At 71.4% G+C, this 11,174-nt stretch overlaps 2 protein-coding genes and 2 non-coding genes across 4 annotated transcripts in view; 2 read left to right on the top strand and 2 right to left on the bottom strand.

The window, feature by feature from the left end:
* The window catches only part of DGAT1 (diacylglycerol O-acyltransferase 1), a 5,140-nt gene extending 4,991 nt beyond the window's left edge, over positions 1-149 (bottom strand). Inside the window, 1 exon segment of the mRNA XM_074901121.1 lies at positions 139-149. Coding sequence (XP_074757222.1) covers positions 139-149 — 11 coding nt within the window.
* Positions 150-1,223: 1,074 nt separating this feature from the next.
* Positions 1,224-9,644, bottom strand: SLC39A4 (solute carrier family 39 member 4). Its single transcript, XM_074901120.1, has 10 exons — positions 9,438-9,644; positions 8,532-8,846; positions 7,696-7,865; positions 6,630-6,760; positions 5,777-5,970; positions 5,006-5,176; positions 4,185-4,311; positions 3,305-3,451; positions 2,523-2,704; positions 1,224-1,352 (listed from the first exon to the last, which is right to left on the bottom strand). Exons 1-10 carry the CDS (start codon positions 9,642-9,644, stop codon positions 1,224-1,226), a joined length of 1,773 nt encoding a protein of 590 aa, XP_074757221.1.
* On the top strand, positions 4,120-4,192 carry TRNAR-CCG (transfer RNA arginine (anticodon CCG)). Its single transcript has one exon. It is a non-coding gene; the product is annotated as a tRNA-Arg (tRNA).
* Positions 9,645-10,235: 591 nt separating the features above from the next.
* TRNAR-CCG (transfer RNA arginine (anticodon CCG)) lies at positions 10,236-10,308 on the top strand. The gene has a single exon. It is a non-coding gene; the product is annotated as a tRNA-Arg (tRNA).
* The last annotated feature ends 866 nt before the right edge of the window (positions 10,309-11,174 follow it).

Raw genomic sequence — 11,174 nt, 5'->3', positions numbered from 1 at the left:
GACCCCCCTATAGCCCCACAGACACCCCTATAGCCCCACAGGCCCCCCTATAGCCCACAGACCCCCCTATAGCCCCACAGACACCCCTGTAGCCCCACAGACCCCCCTATAGCCCCACAGGCCCCCCTATAGGCCCACAGGCCCCCCATAGCCCCTCAGACCCCCCTATAGCCCCACGGGCCCCCCTATAGCCCCACAGACACCCCCTATAGCCCCACAGACACCCCTATAGCCCCACAGGCCCCCCTATAGCCCCGCAGACCCTCCTATAACCCCACAGACACCCCTATAGCCCCACAGACACCCCCCATAGCCCCACAGACCCCCCTATAGCCCCACAGACACCCCCCATAGCCCCACAGACACCCCCTATAGCCCCACAGACACCCCCCATAGCCCCGCAGACCCCCCTATAGCCCCGCAGACCCCCCTATAGCCCCACAGGCCCCCCCTATAGCCCCACAGACACCCCTATAGCCCTATAGCCCCCCCTATAGCCCCACAGATCCCCCCTATAGCCCCGCAGACCCCCCTATAGCCCCACAGACACCCCCCATAGCCCCACAGATCCCCCTATAGCCCTGCAGACCCCCCTATAGCCCCACAGACACCCCTATAGCCCCACAGACCCCCCTATAGCCCCACAGACACCCCTATAGCCCCGCAGACCCCCCTATAGCCCCACAGGCCCCCCCTATAGCCCCACAGGCCCCCCTATAGCCCCACAGATCCCCCCTATAGCCCTGCAGACCCCCCTATAGCCCCACAGACACCCCTATAGCCCCACAGACTCCCCCTATAGCCCCACAGACCCCCCTATAGCCCTGCAGACCCCCCTATAGCCCCACAGAACCCCCTATAGCCCCACAGGCCCCCCATAGCCCCACAGACACCCCTATAGCCCCACAGGCCCCCCTATAGCCCTATAGCCCCCCCTATAGCCCTATAGCCCCCCCTGTAGCCCCCCAGCCCCCAAACCAGAGCTCTGGGCCCGACACCGACACCTTTAATTCAGCCGCTGCCGCAGCCAGAACGTGGGGGGTGTTGGGGGGTGTTGGGGGGTGTTGGGGGGTGTTGGGGGGTGTTGGGGGGTGTTGGGGTGCTGTTGGGTGCCGTTGGGGCATCGGGGTGTTGTTGGGGTGTCGGGGGGCGGTGCTGGGGGCTCTCGGGTGATGCCGCGGCGTTGGGGTGTTGTTGGGGTGCAGTGCCGGGGGGTGCGGGTGTCACCCCAGCGCCCCCTGCTCGTAGAGCGCCAGCAGCAGCAGCACCCCCCAGCCCCCCAGCAGCCCGGCGCTCTGCACCCCCAGCAGCACCCAGGGGCGCCCGCCCTGCGCCCACAGCATGGACGGCACCTGCGGGGAACACGCGTGACACGCGGCTCAGGGGGGCGGCGGGCGGCCACCACCCCCCCCACGGCACGGAACGGGCGGCAGAACACGGCACACGCGACGCGCACGTGACACACACGGCACATGTGACACACGACACACGGCACACATGACATGGGACACATGTGACACACAAGGCACCTGTGACACGCTACGGCACCTGGTACGGCACGTGTGGCACTGAACGGGTGGCAGAGCACAGCACATGTGACACACACGTGACACACACGGCACATGTGACACACGACACACGGCACACATGACATGGGATACATGTGACACGCAAGGCACCTGTGACACGCTATGGCACCTGGTACGGCATGTGTGGCACTGAACGGGTGGCAGAGCACGGCACATGCGACACACACGTTACACACGTGTGACACATAGCACATGTGACACGCTACGGTGCAGCCTGTGGCACACACGGCACAGGACAGGCAGGAGAACATGGCACGTGATTGGACATGGACACACACAGCACACATGACACGCATGGCACATGTGACACGCACGGCACCCGTGACACACAGTACATGTGACATGCATGGCGCATGTGACACACATGGCACACATGACACACACGGCACACGTGACACGCATGGCACACGTGACACACGTGGCACACGTGACACGCACGGCACCTGTGACACACAGCACATGTGACATGCATGGCACATGTGACACGCACGGCACCCGTGACACACAGCACACGTGACACGCATGGCACATGTGACACACATGGCACATGCAACACACATATGCGTCCCACCCGCACACACACGTGTGCCTCACCCACACACGCAAGTCCCACATGCACACGCATGTTCTGGGCCCTCACTACGTGGCCGAGGGCCAGGTGCAGCAGTAGCCCAATGGCAAGTGGCCACACATGTGACACACGCCCGCACACACATGCGTGTCTCACCACCACACACACACGCACGTGTGTCCCGTGCACACGCATACACGTGTCCCACCCCTGCACATGTGTGCCCTGGGCGCTCACCGCGTGGCCCGGGGCCAGGCGCAGCAGTAGCCCAGTGGCAAGTGGCCACGCACACACACACGCGCACACACACACACGCGCACACCCGTGTCCCGCGCGCACACGCGTGTCCGGGCGTGACTCACCATGTGGCCCAGGGCCAGGTGCAGCAGTAGCCCGCTGGCCAGGGCCCCCAGCCAGGCCTGCGCGGGGCGGGGGGCGCCCAGGGCCAGGCAGAGCCCCGGCAGGACGGGCAGGGCCCCCCCCAGCCCCCGCAGCAGCACCCGCCGCCCGCTCAGCCCCGACTGCAGCAGCACCCCCGCGCTGCCTGGCACCGGCACCCAGGGACCCCGTCAGACACACCGGCACCCACCGGGACCCACCGACACCCACCGGCACCCAGTGACACCCACCGGCACCCACCGACACCCACCGACACCCACCGGGACCCACCGGCACCCAGTGACACCCACCGGCACCCACCGGGACCCACCGGGACCCACCGGCACCCACCGGCACCCAGTGACACCCACCGGCACCCACCGGCACCCACCGACACCCACCGGCACCCACCGGGACCCACCGGCACCCACCGGCACCCACCGACACCCACCGGCACCCACCGACACCCACCGGCACCCACCGGGACCCACCGACACCCAGTGACACCCAGTGACACCCAGTGACACCCAGTGGCATCCATCACCCCCCGCCATACACTGGGACACCCCGTGACACCCCCCGCACCCCCAATTCCCCCACCCCCCCACTTCCCAGCCCCCCCTCCCCCCCCCCGCCACCACTCCCCTCGCCCCCCCACGCCCCCCAACGCCCCCCAGGCCCCCCACTGCCCCCCCTCACCCCCCCACAGCCCCCTCCATCGCCCCCCCCGTGGCCCCCCCGTGGCCCCCCCGTGGCCCCCGCTCACCCAGCGCGTGGGGCAGCTCGTGGCACAGCAGCGCCCCGGCCGTGGCCACCCCGCTCTGCCAGGAGCCCCCGAAAGCCGCGCCCAGGGTCACCCCGTCGGCCAGGCTGTGCGCCGCCGCGCCCAGGGTCAGCAGCCAGGGCAGGGGGGCTGGGGGGCACGGGGGGGCCGGGGGGGCCGGGGTCACACACACACACCCCCCCCGGGTCAGCAGGGGGGGCTGGGGGGTGCCTGGGGGGGTCTCCGGGGGTCCCTGGGGGTCTCAGGGGTCACTCCAGGTCACACACCCCCCCCTCCAGGGTCAGCGCCCGGGGCAGAGGGGCTGGGGGGGGCACGGGGGGGCACGGGGGGGCAGGAGGGGTCCCGGGGTGACACACACCCCCCCGGGGTCAGCAGGGGGGGCTGGGGGGGTCACTGAGGGGACCTGGGGGGGTCCCCGGGGGGGCTCAGGGGTCCCGGGGGGGCCACTGGGGTCACTCCAGGTCACACCCCCCCCCTCCAGGGTCAGCGCCCGGGGCAGAGGGGCTGGGGGGGGCACGGGGGGTTCCCGGGGGGTCCCAGGGGGTTCCGGGGGGGTCCCGGGGTGACACACACCCCCCCGGGGTCAGCAGGGGGCTGGGGGGTCACTGAGGGGACCTGGGGGGTCCCCGGGGGGCTCAGGGGGTCCCGGGGGGGTCTCAGGGGGTCACTCCAGGTCACACCCCCCCCCCCCAGGGTCAGTGCCCGGGGCAGAGGGGCTGGGGGGGTCCCGGGGGGTCCCGGGGGGTCCCGGGGTGACACACACCCGCCCCCCCCCCCCCCCCGGGCAGCCCCGCCCCGGCCCAGTGGCCTAATGGACAAGGCAGCAGCCTCCGGAGCTGGGGGGTGTGGGTTCGAGTCCCACCTGGGTCGGGATCTGTTTTATCGGGGGGGGCACCTGGGGGGGCACTTATGGGCCGGAGGGGGGGTTCTGGGGCCTCACCCCGGCTCGGCGGCTCCTGGGGGGGGGCGTCGGCATCTTCCATCTTCACCTGAAATGGGGGGGGCGTGTGGGGGTGCCCGTGTTGCTCCCCCCGTGTGTGTGTCCCCCCCCCCCCCCGCCATGACCGCGGGTCCTCCTGTGGGTTCCCCCCTCCCCAGGGGTGCCCCCCCCATATTCCTGTGTCGCCCCCCCTCCCGTGTGGGGGGTTTCCTGACCCACACCGCCCCCCCCCGTGTCCTTTGCCCCCCACATCCCCCCCGGCCCCCCCGTACCAGGTCACTGTTGGAGGCCGTCGGCTGCTGCCCCCCTCTGCCGGGACATCGGGCTGCGCCCCCCCCTGCGCCCCCCGAATGTCAGCGCTGCCCCCCGGAACCCCCCCCGGAACCCCCCCACCCCACGAACCCCCAAACCTGCCCCATGAACCCCCCCATGGAGCCCCCACAGCTCCCCCGCCCCACGAACCCCCAAACCTGCCCCACGGAACCCCCACAGACCCATCCAGCCCCCCCCAGACTCCCCGGACCCCCCCAGTTCCCACATCACCCCCCAACCCCCCCATGGAGCCTCCACAGCCCCCCCGCCCCACGAACCCCCAAACCTGCCCCATGAACCCCCACAGACCCATCCAGCCCCCCCCGGACCCCCCCAGCTCCCCCAACCCACCCATTCCCCCCGCTGCACCCCCCAGCCCCCCAACACTGACCCCCGGGCCCCCCCAGCCCCCCCCACGTGTCCCCCCCCACCTGCTCCCCGGCCCCCCCCAGGGCGCGCAGGGCCCCCTCCAGCACGAAGCCGCCGTAGAGGCCCCCCAGGACCCCCACGAGCAACCAGTGGGGCTGCGCCCCCCCCCCGTCCGCGTGGGCCCCCCCCGCGGGGCCGTGGCGTCCCTCGGCGTGTCCGTGCAGCCCCAGGCACTGCGGGGGGGGCAAGGGGGGGCTCAGCGGCCTGGGTGTCCCCTGTGGCCCCCCCCCCATGTCACCATGTCCCCGTGTCCCCCCTTGGGGGGCCCCTGTGGCCCCCCCGTGTTTCCATGTCCCCCCGGGGGTGCTCCCGGTGCCCCCCCCCCGTGTCCCCTTTTGGGTGTCCCCCGTGCCCCCCCATGTGTCCGTGTCCCCCCCGTGAGTCCCCCCCCCCCGTGTCCCCATGCCCCCCCCCCCCCCGTGGGTGTCCCCTGTGTCCCCCCGTGCCCCCCCCGTGTCCCTGTGCCCCCCCGTGTCCCGTGCCCCCCCCGTGGGTGTCCCCTGTGCCCCCCCGTGCCCCCCCCGTGTCCCTGTGCCCCCCCGTGTCCCCGTGCCCCCCCGTGGGTGTCCCCTGTGTCCCCCCGTGCCCCCCCCGTGGGTGTCCCCTGTGCCCCCCCGTGCCCCCCCCGTGTCCCTGTGCCCCCCCGTGTCCCCGTGCCCCCCCGTGGGTGTCCCCTGTGCCCCCCCGTGTCCCCCCCGTGTCCCTGTGCCCCCCCGTGTCCCCGTGCCCCCCCGTGGGTGTCCCCGCGCCCCCCCCGTGCCCCCCCGTCCCACCTGGGGCAGGAGGTGCAGCAGCGCGTCCCCGCTGAGGGCTCCGGCCGCCAGCCCCAGCACCAGCGGCTGCAGCCAGCGGCGGGGGGGGCCCCCCCAGAGACAGCGGGGGGACCCCAGGGGACAGCGCAGCAGGGCCACCGCCACCACCGGGCACAGGGCCACCACCAGCCCGGCCACCAGGGCCAGCAAGTACCCTGGGGGGGACACACACACACATGGGGACACGGGGCACAGCCACCGCCCCCCCCTGCCACTGGGGTGACGCGGCAGGACACCGTCACCGTCCCCGGGGGTGCCTGATGCCACCGGGACCCGTCCCTGTCCCCATCCCTGTCCCCAGAGGCGCCTGATGTCACCCTGTGCCATGGCAGGACCTGTCCTTGTCCCCATCCCCAGGGCACAGCAGGACACTGTCACCGTCTCTGTCCTCATCCGTGTCCCCAGGGTGCCTGATGTCACCGGGACCCGTCCCTGTCCCTGTCCTTGTCCCCAGGGCCACACGATGTCACCCCAGGACACGGCAGGACACTGTCCCTGTCCCCTGGGGTGTCTGATGCCACCAGGACACTGTCCCCATCCCTGTCCCTGTCCCCAGGGGGTGATGCCACCAGGACCTGTCCCTTTCCCTGTCCCCAGGGCCACACGATGTCACCCCAGGGCACAGCAGGACTCGGTCACCATCCCTGTCCTTGTCCCCAGGGTCACACGGTGTCACCCTGTGCTACAGCAGGACACTGTCACCCTCCTCAGGGGTGACAGATGTCACCGGGACCCGTCCCGGTCCCTGTCCCCGTCCCCAGGGCCACCCGATGTCACCCCGGGGCACAGCGGGCCGGTCCCCGTCCCCACTCACTCTCGAGGGTGCTGAGCTGGCCCGTGGTGGCCGCGGGGCCCGTGGTGGCCGCGGGGCTGGTGCTGCCGGTGCCGGTGGCCGTGGGGCCGCTGGTGGCCGTGGGGCCGTGGCGGGGGGGTGTGGGGGGGTCACTGGGGGCGAAGGGGCCCAAGTGACCCCCCCAGGGGTGTTGGGACGCCCCGGACCCCCCCAGCGGCTCCGGGGGGGGCAGGTACAGCTGGGGGGGGCGGGAGGGGGGGACACTGGCCTCAGCACCCCGCTCCCCCCCAGGCCACCCTGACCCCCCCTGGGGCGCCCTGACCCCCCCGAGGTGCCCTGACCCCCCTCCCCCCACCCAGACCCCCCCATGTCACCCAGAACCTCCCCTGGAGCACCCTGCACCCCCCCCCTCAGAGCACCCCCCTCCTCAGCACCCTGCCCCCCCCCAGCGAGCACCCAGACCCCCCCCCGGTCACCCAGACCCCCCTTGGGCACCCTGACCCCTCCCGCTCACCCTGACCCCCCCCCCAGTCACCCAGTGACCCCCCCCCAGCACCCTGACCCCCTCTCCCCGGGCGTCCCCCACTCACCGTGTCCCAGGTCCGGCCGTGGGTGTCCCCGCCCCCATGGGGGGGCTCCCGGGGGGGGCTGGGGGGGGGTCGCTGCCCCCTCGGACCCTCCAACTGCTCCCTCGGGGCCCTCGGTGCTGCCGGAGCCGTCACAGCCCGAACCCGCCCCCAGCGCCCCCCGACCCCCCGACCCCCATCCCACACCCCAACATCCCCCCCCACCCCCCCCGACCCCCCCGACCCCCATCCCACACCCCAACATCCCCCCCCACCCCCCCCGACCCCCCCGACCCCCATCCCACACCCCAACATCCCCCCCCACCCCCCCGACCCCCCCGACCCCCATCCCACACCCCAACATCCCCCCCCACCCCCCCGACCCCCCCGACCCCCATCCCACACCCCAACATCCCCCCCCACCCCCCCGACCCCCCCGACCCCCATCCCACACCCCTACATCCCCCCCACCCCCCCCGACCCCCCCGACCCCCATCCCACACCCCCCCATCCCCCCCCACTCACCCTCCGCCGGGGGGGTCCCGTGGCCGAGGTTGGGGGGTCCCGGGGGGGCCCCGAGGCACCGGCCCCGCAGCACCAGGGCCCCCAGGGCCGCCAGCACCCCCCCGGTCCCCACCCGCGGGGACACTCGGGCACCCGCCGCCACCACGCCCGGGGCGTCCACACAGGCCTGTGCCGGTGGCCACGGCACGTGTCACCCCCCCGGGCACGTGTGGCCACAGAACAGTGGTCACATCACGTGTCACCCCCCCCAGGCACATGTGGCCACGGAACGGGGGGTCGTGGCATGTGTCACCCCCCCGGGGCACGTGTGGCCACACAACGGTGGCCAAATCACGTGTCACCTCATCAGGCACGTGTGTCTGTGCTCTAGTGGCCACATAACGGTGGCCGTGGCACATGTCACCTCCCTGGGGCACGCGTGCCCGTGTCATGGTGGCCACATCATGTGTCACCTCCTCGGGGTATGTGTGGCCATGGAACAGTGGCCACGTCACATGTCATCAGGGCACGTGTGGCCATGGAACAGTGGCCGTGGCATGTGTCACCTCACTGGGGCACACGTGTCCGTGCTCTAGTGGCCACAGAATGGTGGCCACGTCACGTGTCACCTCATGAGGGCACGTGTGCCCATGCTACGGTGGCCACGTCACATGTCACCTCATCGTGGCAAGTGTGGCCACGCCATGGTGGCCACGTCAGGCGTCACCTCCCCAGGTCACACGTGCCCATGCCCTGGTGGCCGTGGCAACGGTGGCCGAGCCACATGTCACCCCCCGCGTGCCCCCAGGCCACCACCCCGTGTCCCCGCCGTGTCCCCGCCGTGTCCCCTCACCTCGTGGCTCTCGCTGCGGTAGTTGGGCTCCAGGGCCACCAGCAGCTCTGCCACCTCCCGCAGGCCGGGGCCACCGCTGGTGGTGGCCGCGGTGGCCCCGGTGTCGCCACTGGTGGCCCCGGCGAAGGCGCGGTGCAGCGCCCGGGCGCGGGTGGCCCAGCGCCCCGAGGTGACGTCGGCGCAGGCGGCGTCGGGGGGGTCCCGCAGCGTGGCCAGGACGGCGGCTCCCAGCCAGGGCAGGTCAGTGGCCGCCAGACGGGAGGTGGCCACCGCCCCTCCCCCCGCCAGCGCCAGCACTGAGCCAGCAGAGAGGCACTGGGGGGGGAGGGGGGGTCAGGGGGGGTCAGGGTGTCACGGGGGGGATCAGGGTGTCATGGGGGGTGTCAGGGTGTCATTGGGGGGGATCAGGGTGTCATTGGGGGGGGTCAAGGTGTCATTGGGGGGGGTCAGAGTGTCATTGGGGGGGCCAGGGTGTCACAGGGGGTGTTAGGGTGCCATGGGGGGGTCAAGGTGTCATTGGGGGGGGTCAGAGTGTCATTGGGGGGGCCAGGGTGTCACAGGGGGTGTCAGGGTGTCATGGGGGGGTCAAGGTGTCATTGGGGGGGGTCAGGGTGTCACAGAGGGCATCAGGGTGCCACGAGGTCACAGTGCTGATGCGGGGGGGGGGGTGTCGGGGTGTCACATGGGGGTCTCGGGGTGTCGGGGCGCTGTGCCTTCAACGCCGGGGGCACAGGGGGAGCGGGGCAGGCCGAGACGCGCCGTGGCAAGCCCGAGCGAGCCCCAGCGAGCCCCAGCGGGCCACCGGGAGCCAGCGGCATCGGCGTGGCGCCGTCGGGCTGGAGTTTGCCCCCGCGCCCGCCCTGCCCTCCCTTTCCACACGGCCCGGCGCGGCCGGCGCTCGCTCACCTTTCCACACGGCGCGGGGCGGCAACGCGCACGCCGGCCGGCGATGCCCACGAGGGACTCGAGCGTGCCCGTGGCCAGCGAACCCCTCCCCGACGCCAACAGGGCCTCGAGAGCCTCCACCGGCTCCACGACGTGGCGGGGGGCCCGTTCGGCCGCCCCCCAACCCAGGGGCGGCAGCAGCAGCAGCAGCAGCACCGGCGGGGTCATGGCGACGGCGACCGGTGATCCCCCCGCGCACGCCGTTCCTTGTCCCCGGTGCCACGGCGAGCTCGGGGGTTGCCCAGCCGGTGCCACGGAGCGACGCGGGGCGCGGGGGCTGTAAAACCGCCCGTGGCCGCGGCCGTGATTGGCTCGAGATTGCCCCGGGTTAACCATTCCTCAGGGCACGGCACCCGCGCCCGCCTTCCCCACCACCAAGGGCGGGGGGTATCGGGGTTGCCCCCGGGGCTTTGGCTAATGCCCAAAGGCACGTGGCTCCGACGTGGGGTTCGCCCCCCGCGGCCGCGCTACAGACGCCGCGTTGCCCGACGGCGAGGGGATTCGACGGTGGCCACGCTGTGACTCCCCCCAGTACCGACTGGGAGACGTGGGCTAGTCCACGGGGCTTGCCACTAGCCCATCCTGGCACCCGCCCGCGTGCCGGCGGGTGCCACGGCGCCGCCGGCGCCGTGGCACCCGCCGGCACGCAGGTGGGTGCCGTGGTGGCCACCGGAGCGAGCCACGGTTGCCCCAACCTCCTCCATCCCCCCTCCGTGGTACCGGTGGTAGCCCAGTGGCCACCAGCCACACCAGTGGCCAGGCCCAGTGGCCTAATGGACAAGGCATCAGCCTCCGGAGCTGGGGATTGTGGGTTCGAGTCCCACCTGGGTCGAGGAGGGACACGTGGATTTTGCCCCGACGGGGCCACCCGGGTTTTTCCAGTTGCCCTCGCCGTGGCCACGGTTTTATTTGGCTACCTGATGACTGGGGTGGCCTCCGGGGGAATTTTGGGCCGAAAAACACCGTTTTGGGGATTCGGCCCCGCTTTGGGATTTGGGAAAGGGCGAATTCCGGCCGCGGGGACAGAGGGACACGAACGGCTTCTTCCTCCTCCTCCTCCTCTGAGCTACCTCGCGGTGAAGACACCGCGTAAAGAAATTAATTTATGAAAATTAATTTAATTAAACGAGGGAACGGGAGGACGAGGGTGAAGGCGACGCCAAACCCAATTTCTGTCCCAAGCCGCCGTCAGCCCAGGCCTGGCTTTGCGCCCGACTCCTCCTCCTCCTCCTCCTCCTCCTCGGGGCGGGTTTTACTTCGCCCGTTGGGCCCCGGACACGCGGACGAGCTCGTGGACACGCAGTGGCCAAACGGAACCGGGACTCGTCCCGCCCCCGGCGGGCGCGAAGGCAAAGGGGCTTCTCCTGGATGATCTTCCGCCTTGGACCCAGCCTGGCGCTAAACCCACGCTGGCGTTGACCCTGCGTTGACGTTGAAACACGAGTTGACGTTAAACCCACGTTGACATTAAGTCGCTTACGTTGACCCCACCCTGATGGTGAACGCAAGTTGACGTTAAACTCACGTTGACGTTGAACCCACGTTGACGTTGACGCTCCGTTGACCTTGAGCACAAGTTGAAGTTAAACCCACGTTGACGTTAAACCCACGTCGATGTTAAGTCACTTATGTTGACCCCACCCTGATGCTGAGCACTAGTTGAGGTTAAACCCACGTTGACGTTAAGTCGTTTCCGTT

This window comes from Athene noctua, chromosome 2, assembly GCF_965140245.1.
Source record: "Athene noctua chromosome 2, bAthNoc1.hap1.1, whole genome shotgun sequence".
Classification (NCBI taxonomy): Eukaryota; Metazoa; Chordata; class Aves; order Strigiformes; family Strigidae; genus Athene; species Athene noctua.
Note: the sequence above shows the minus strand (reverse complement) of the source record. Positions and strands in the feature narration are given on the sequence as shown.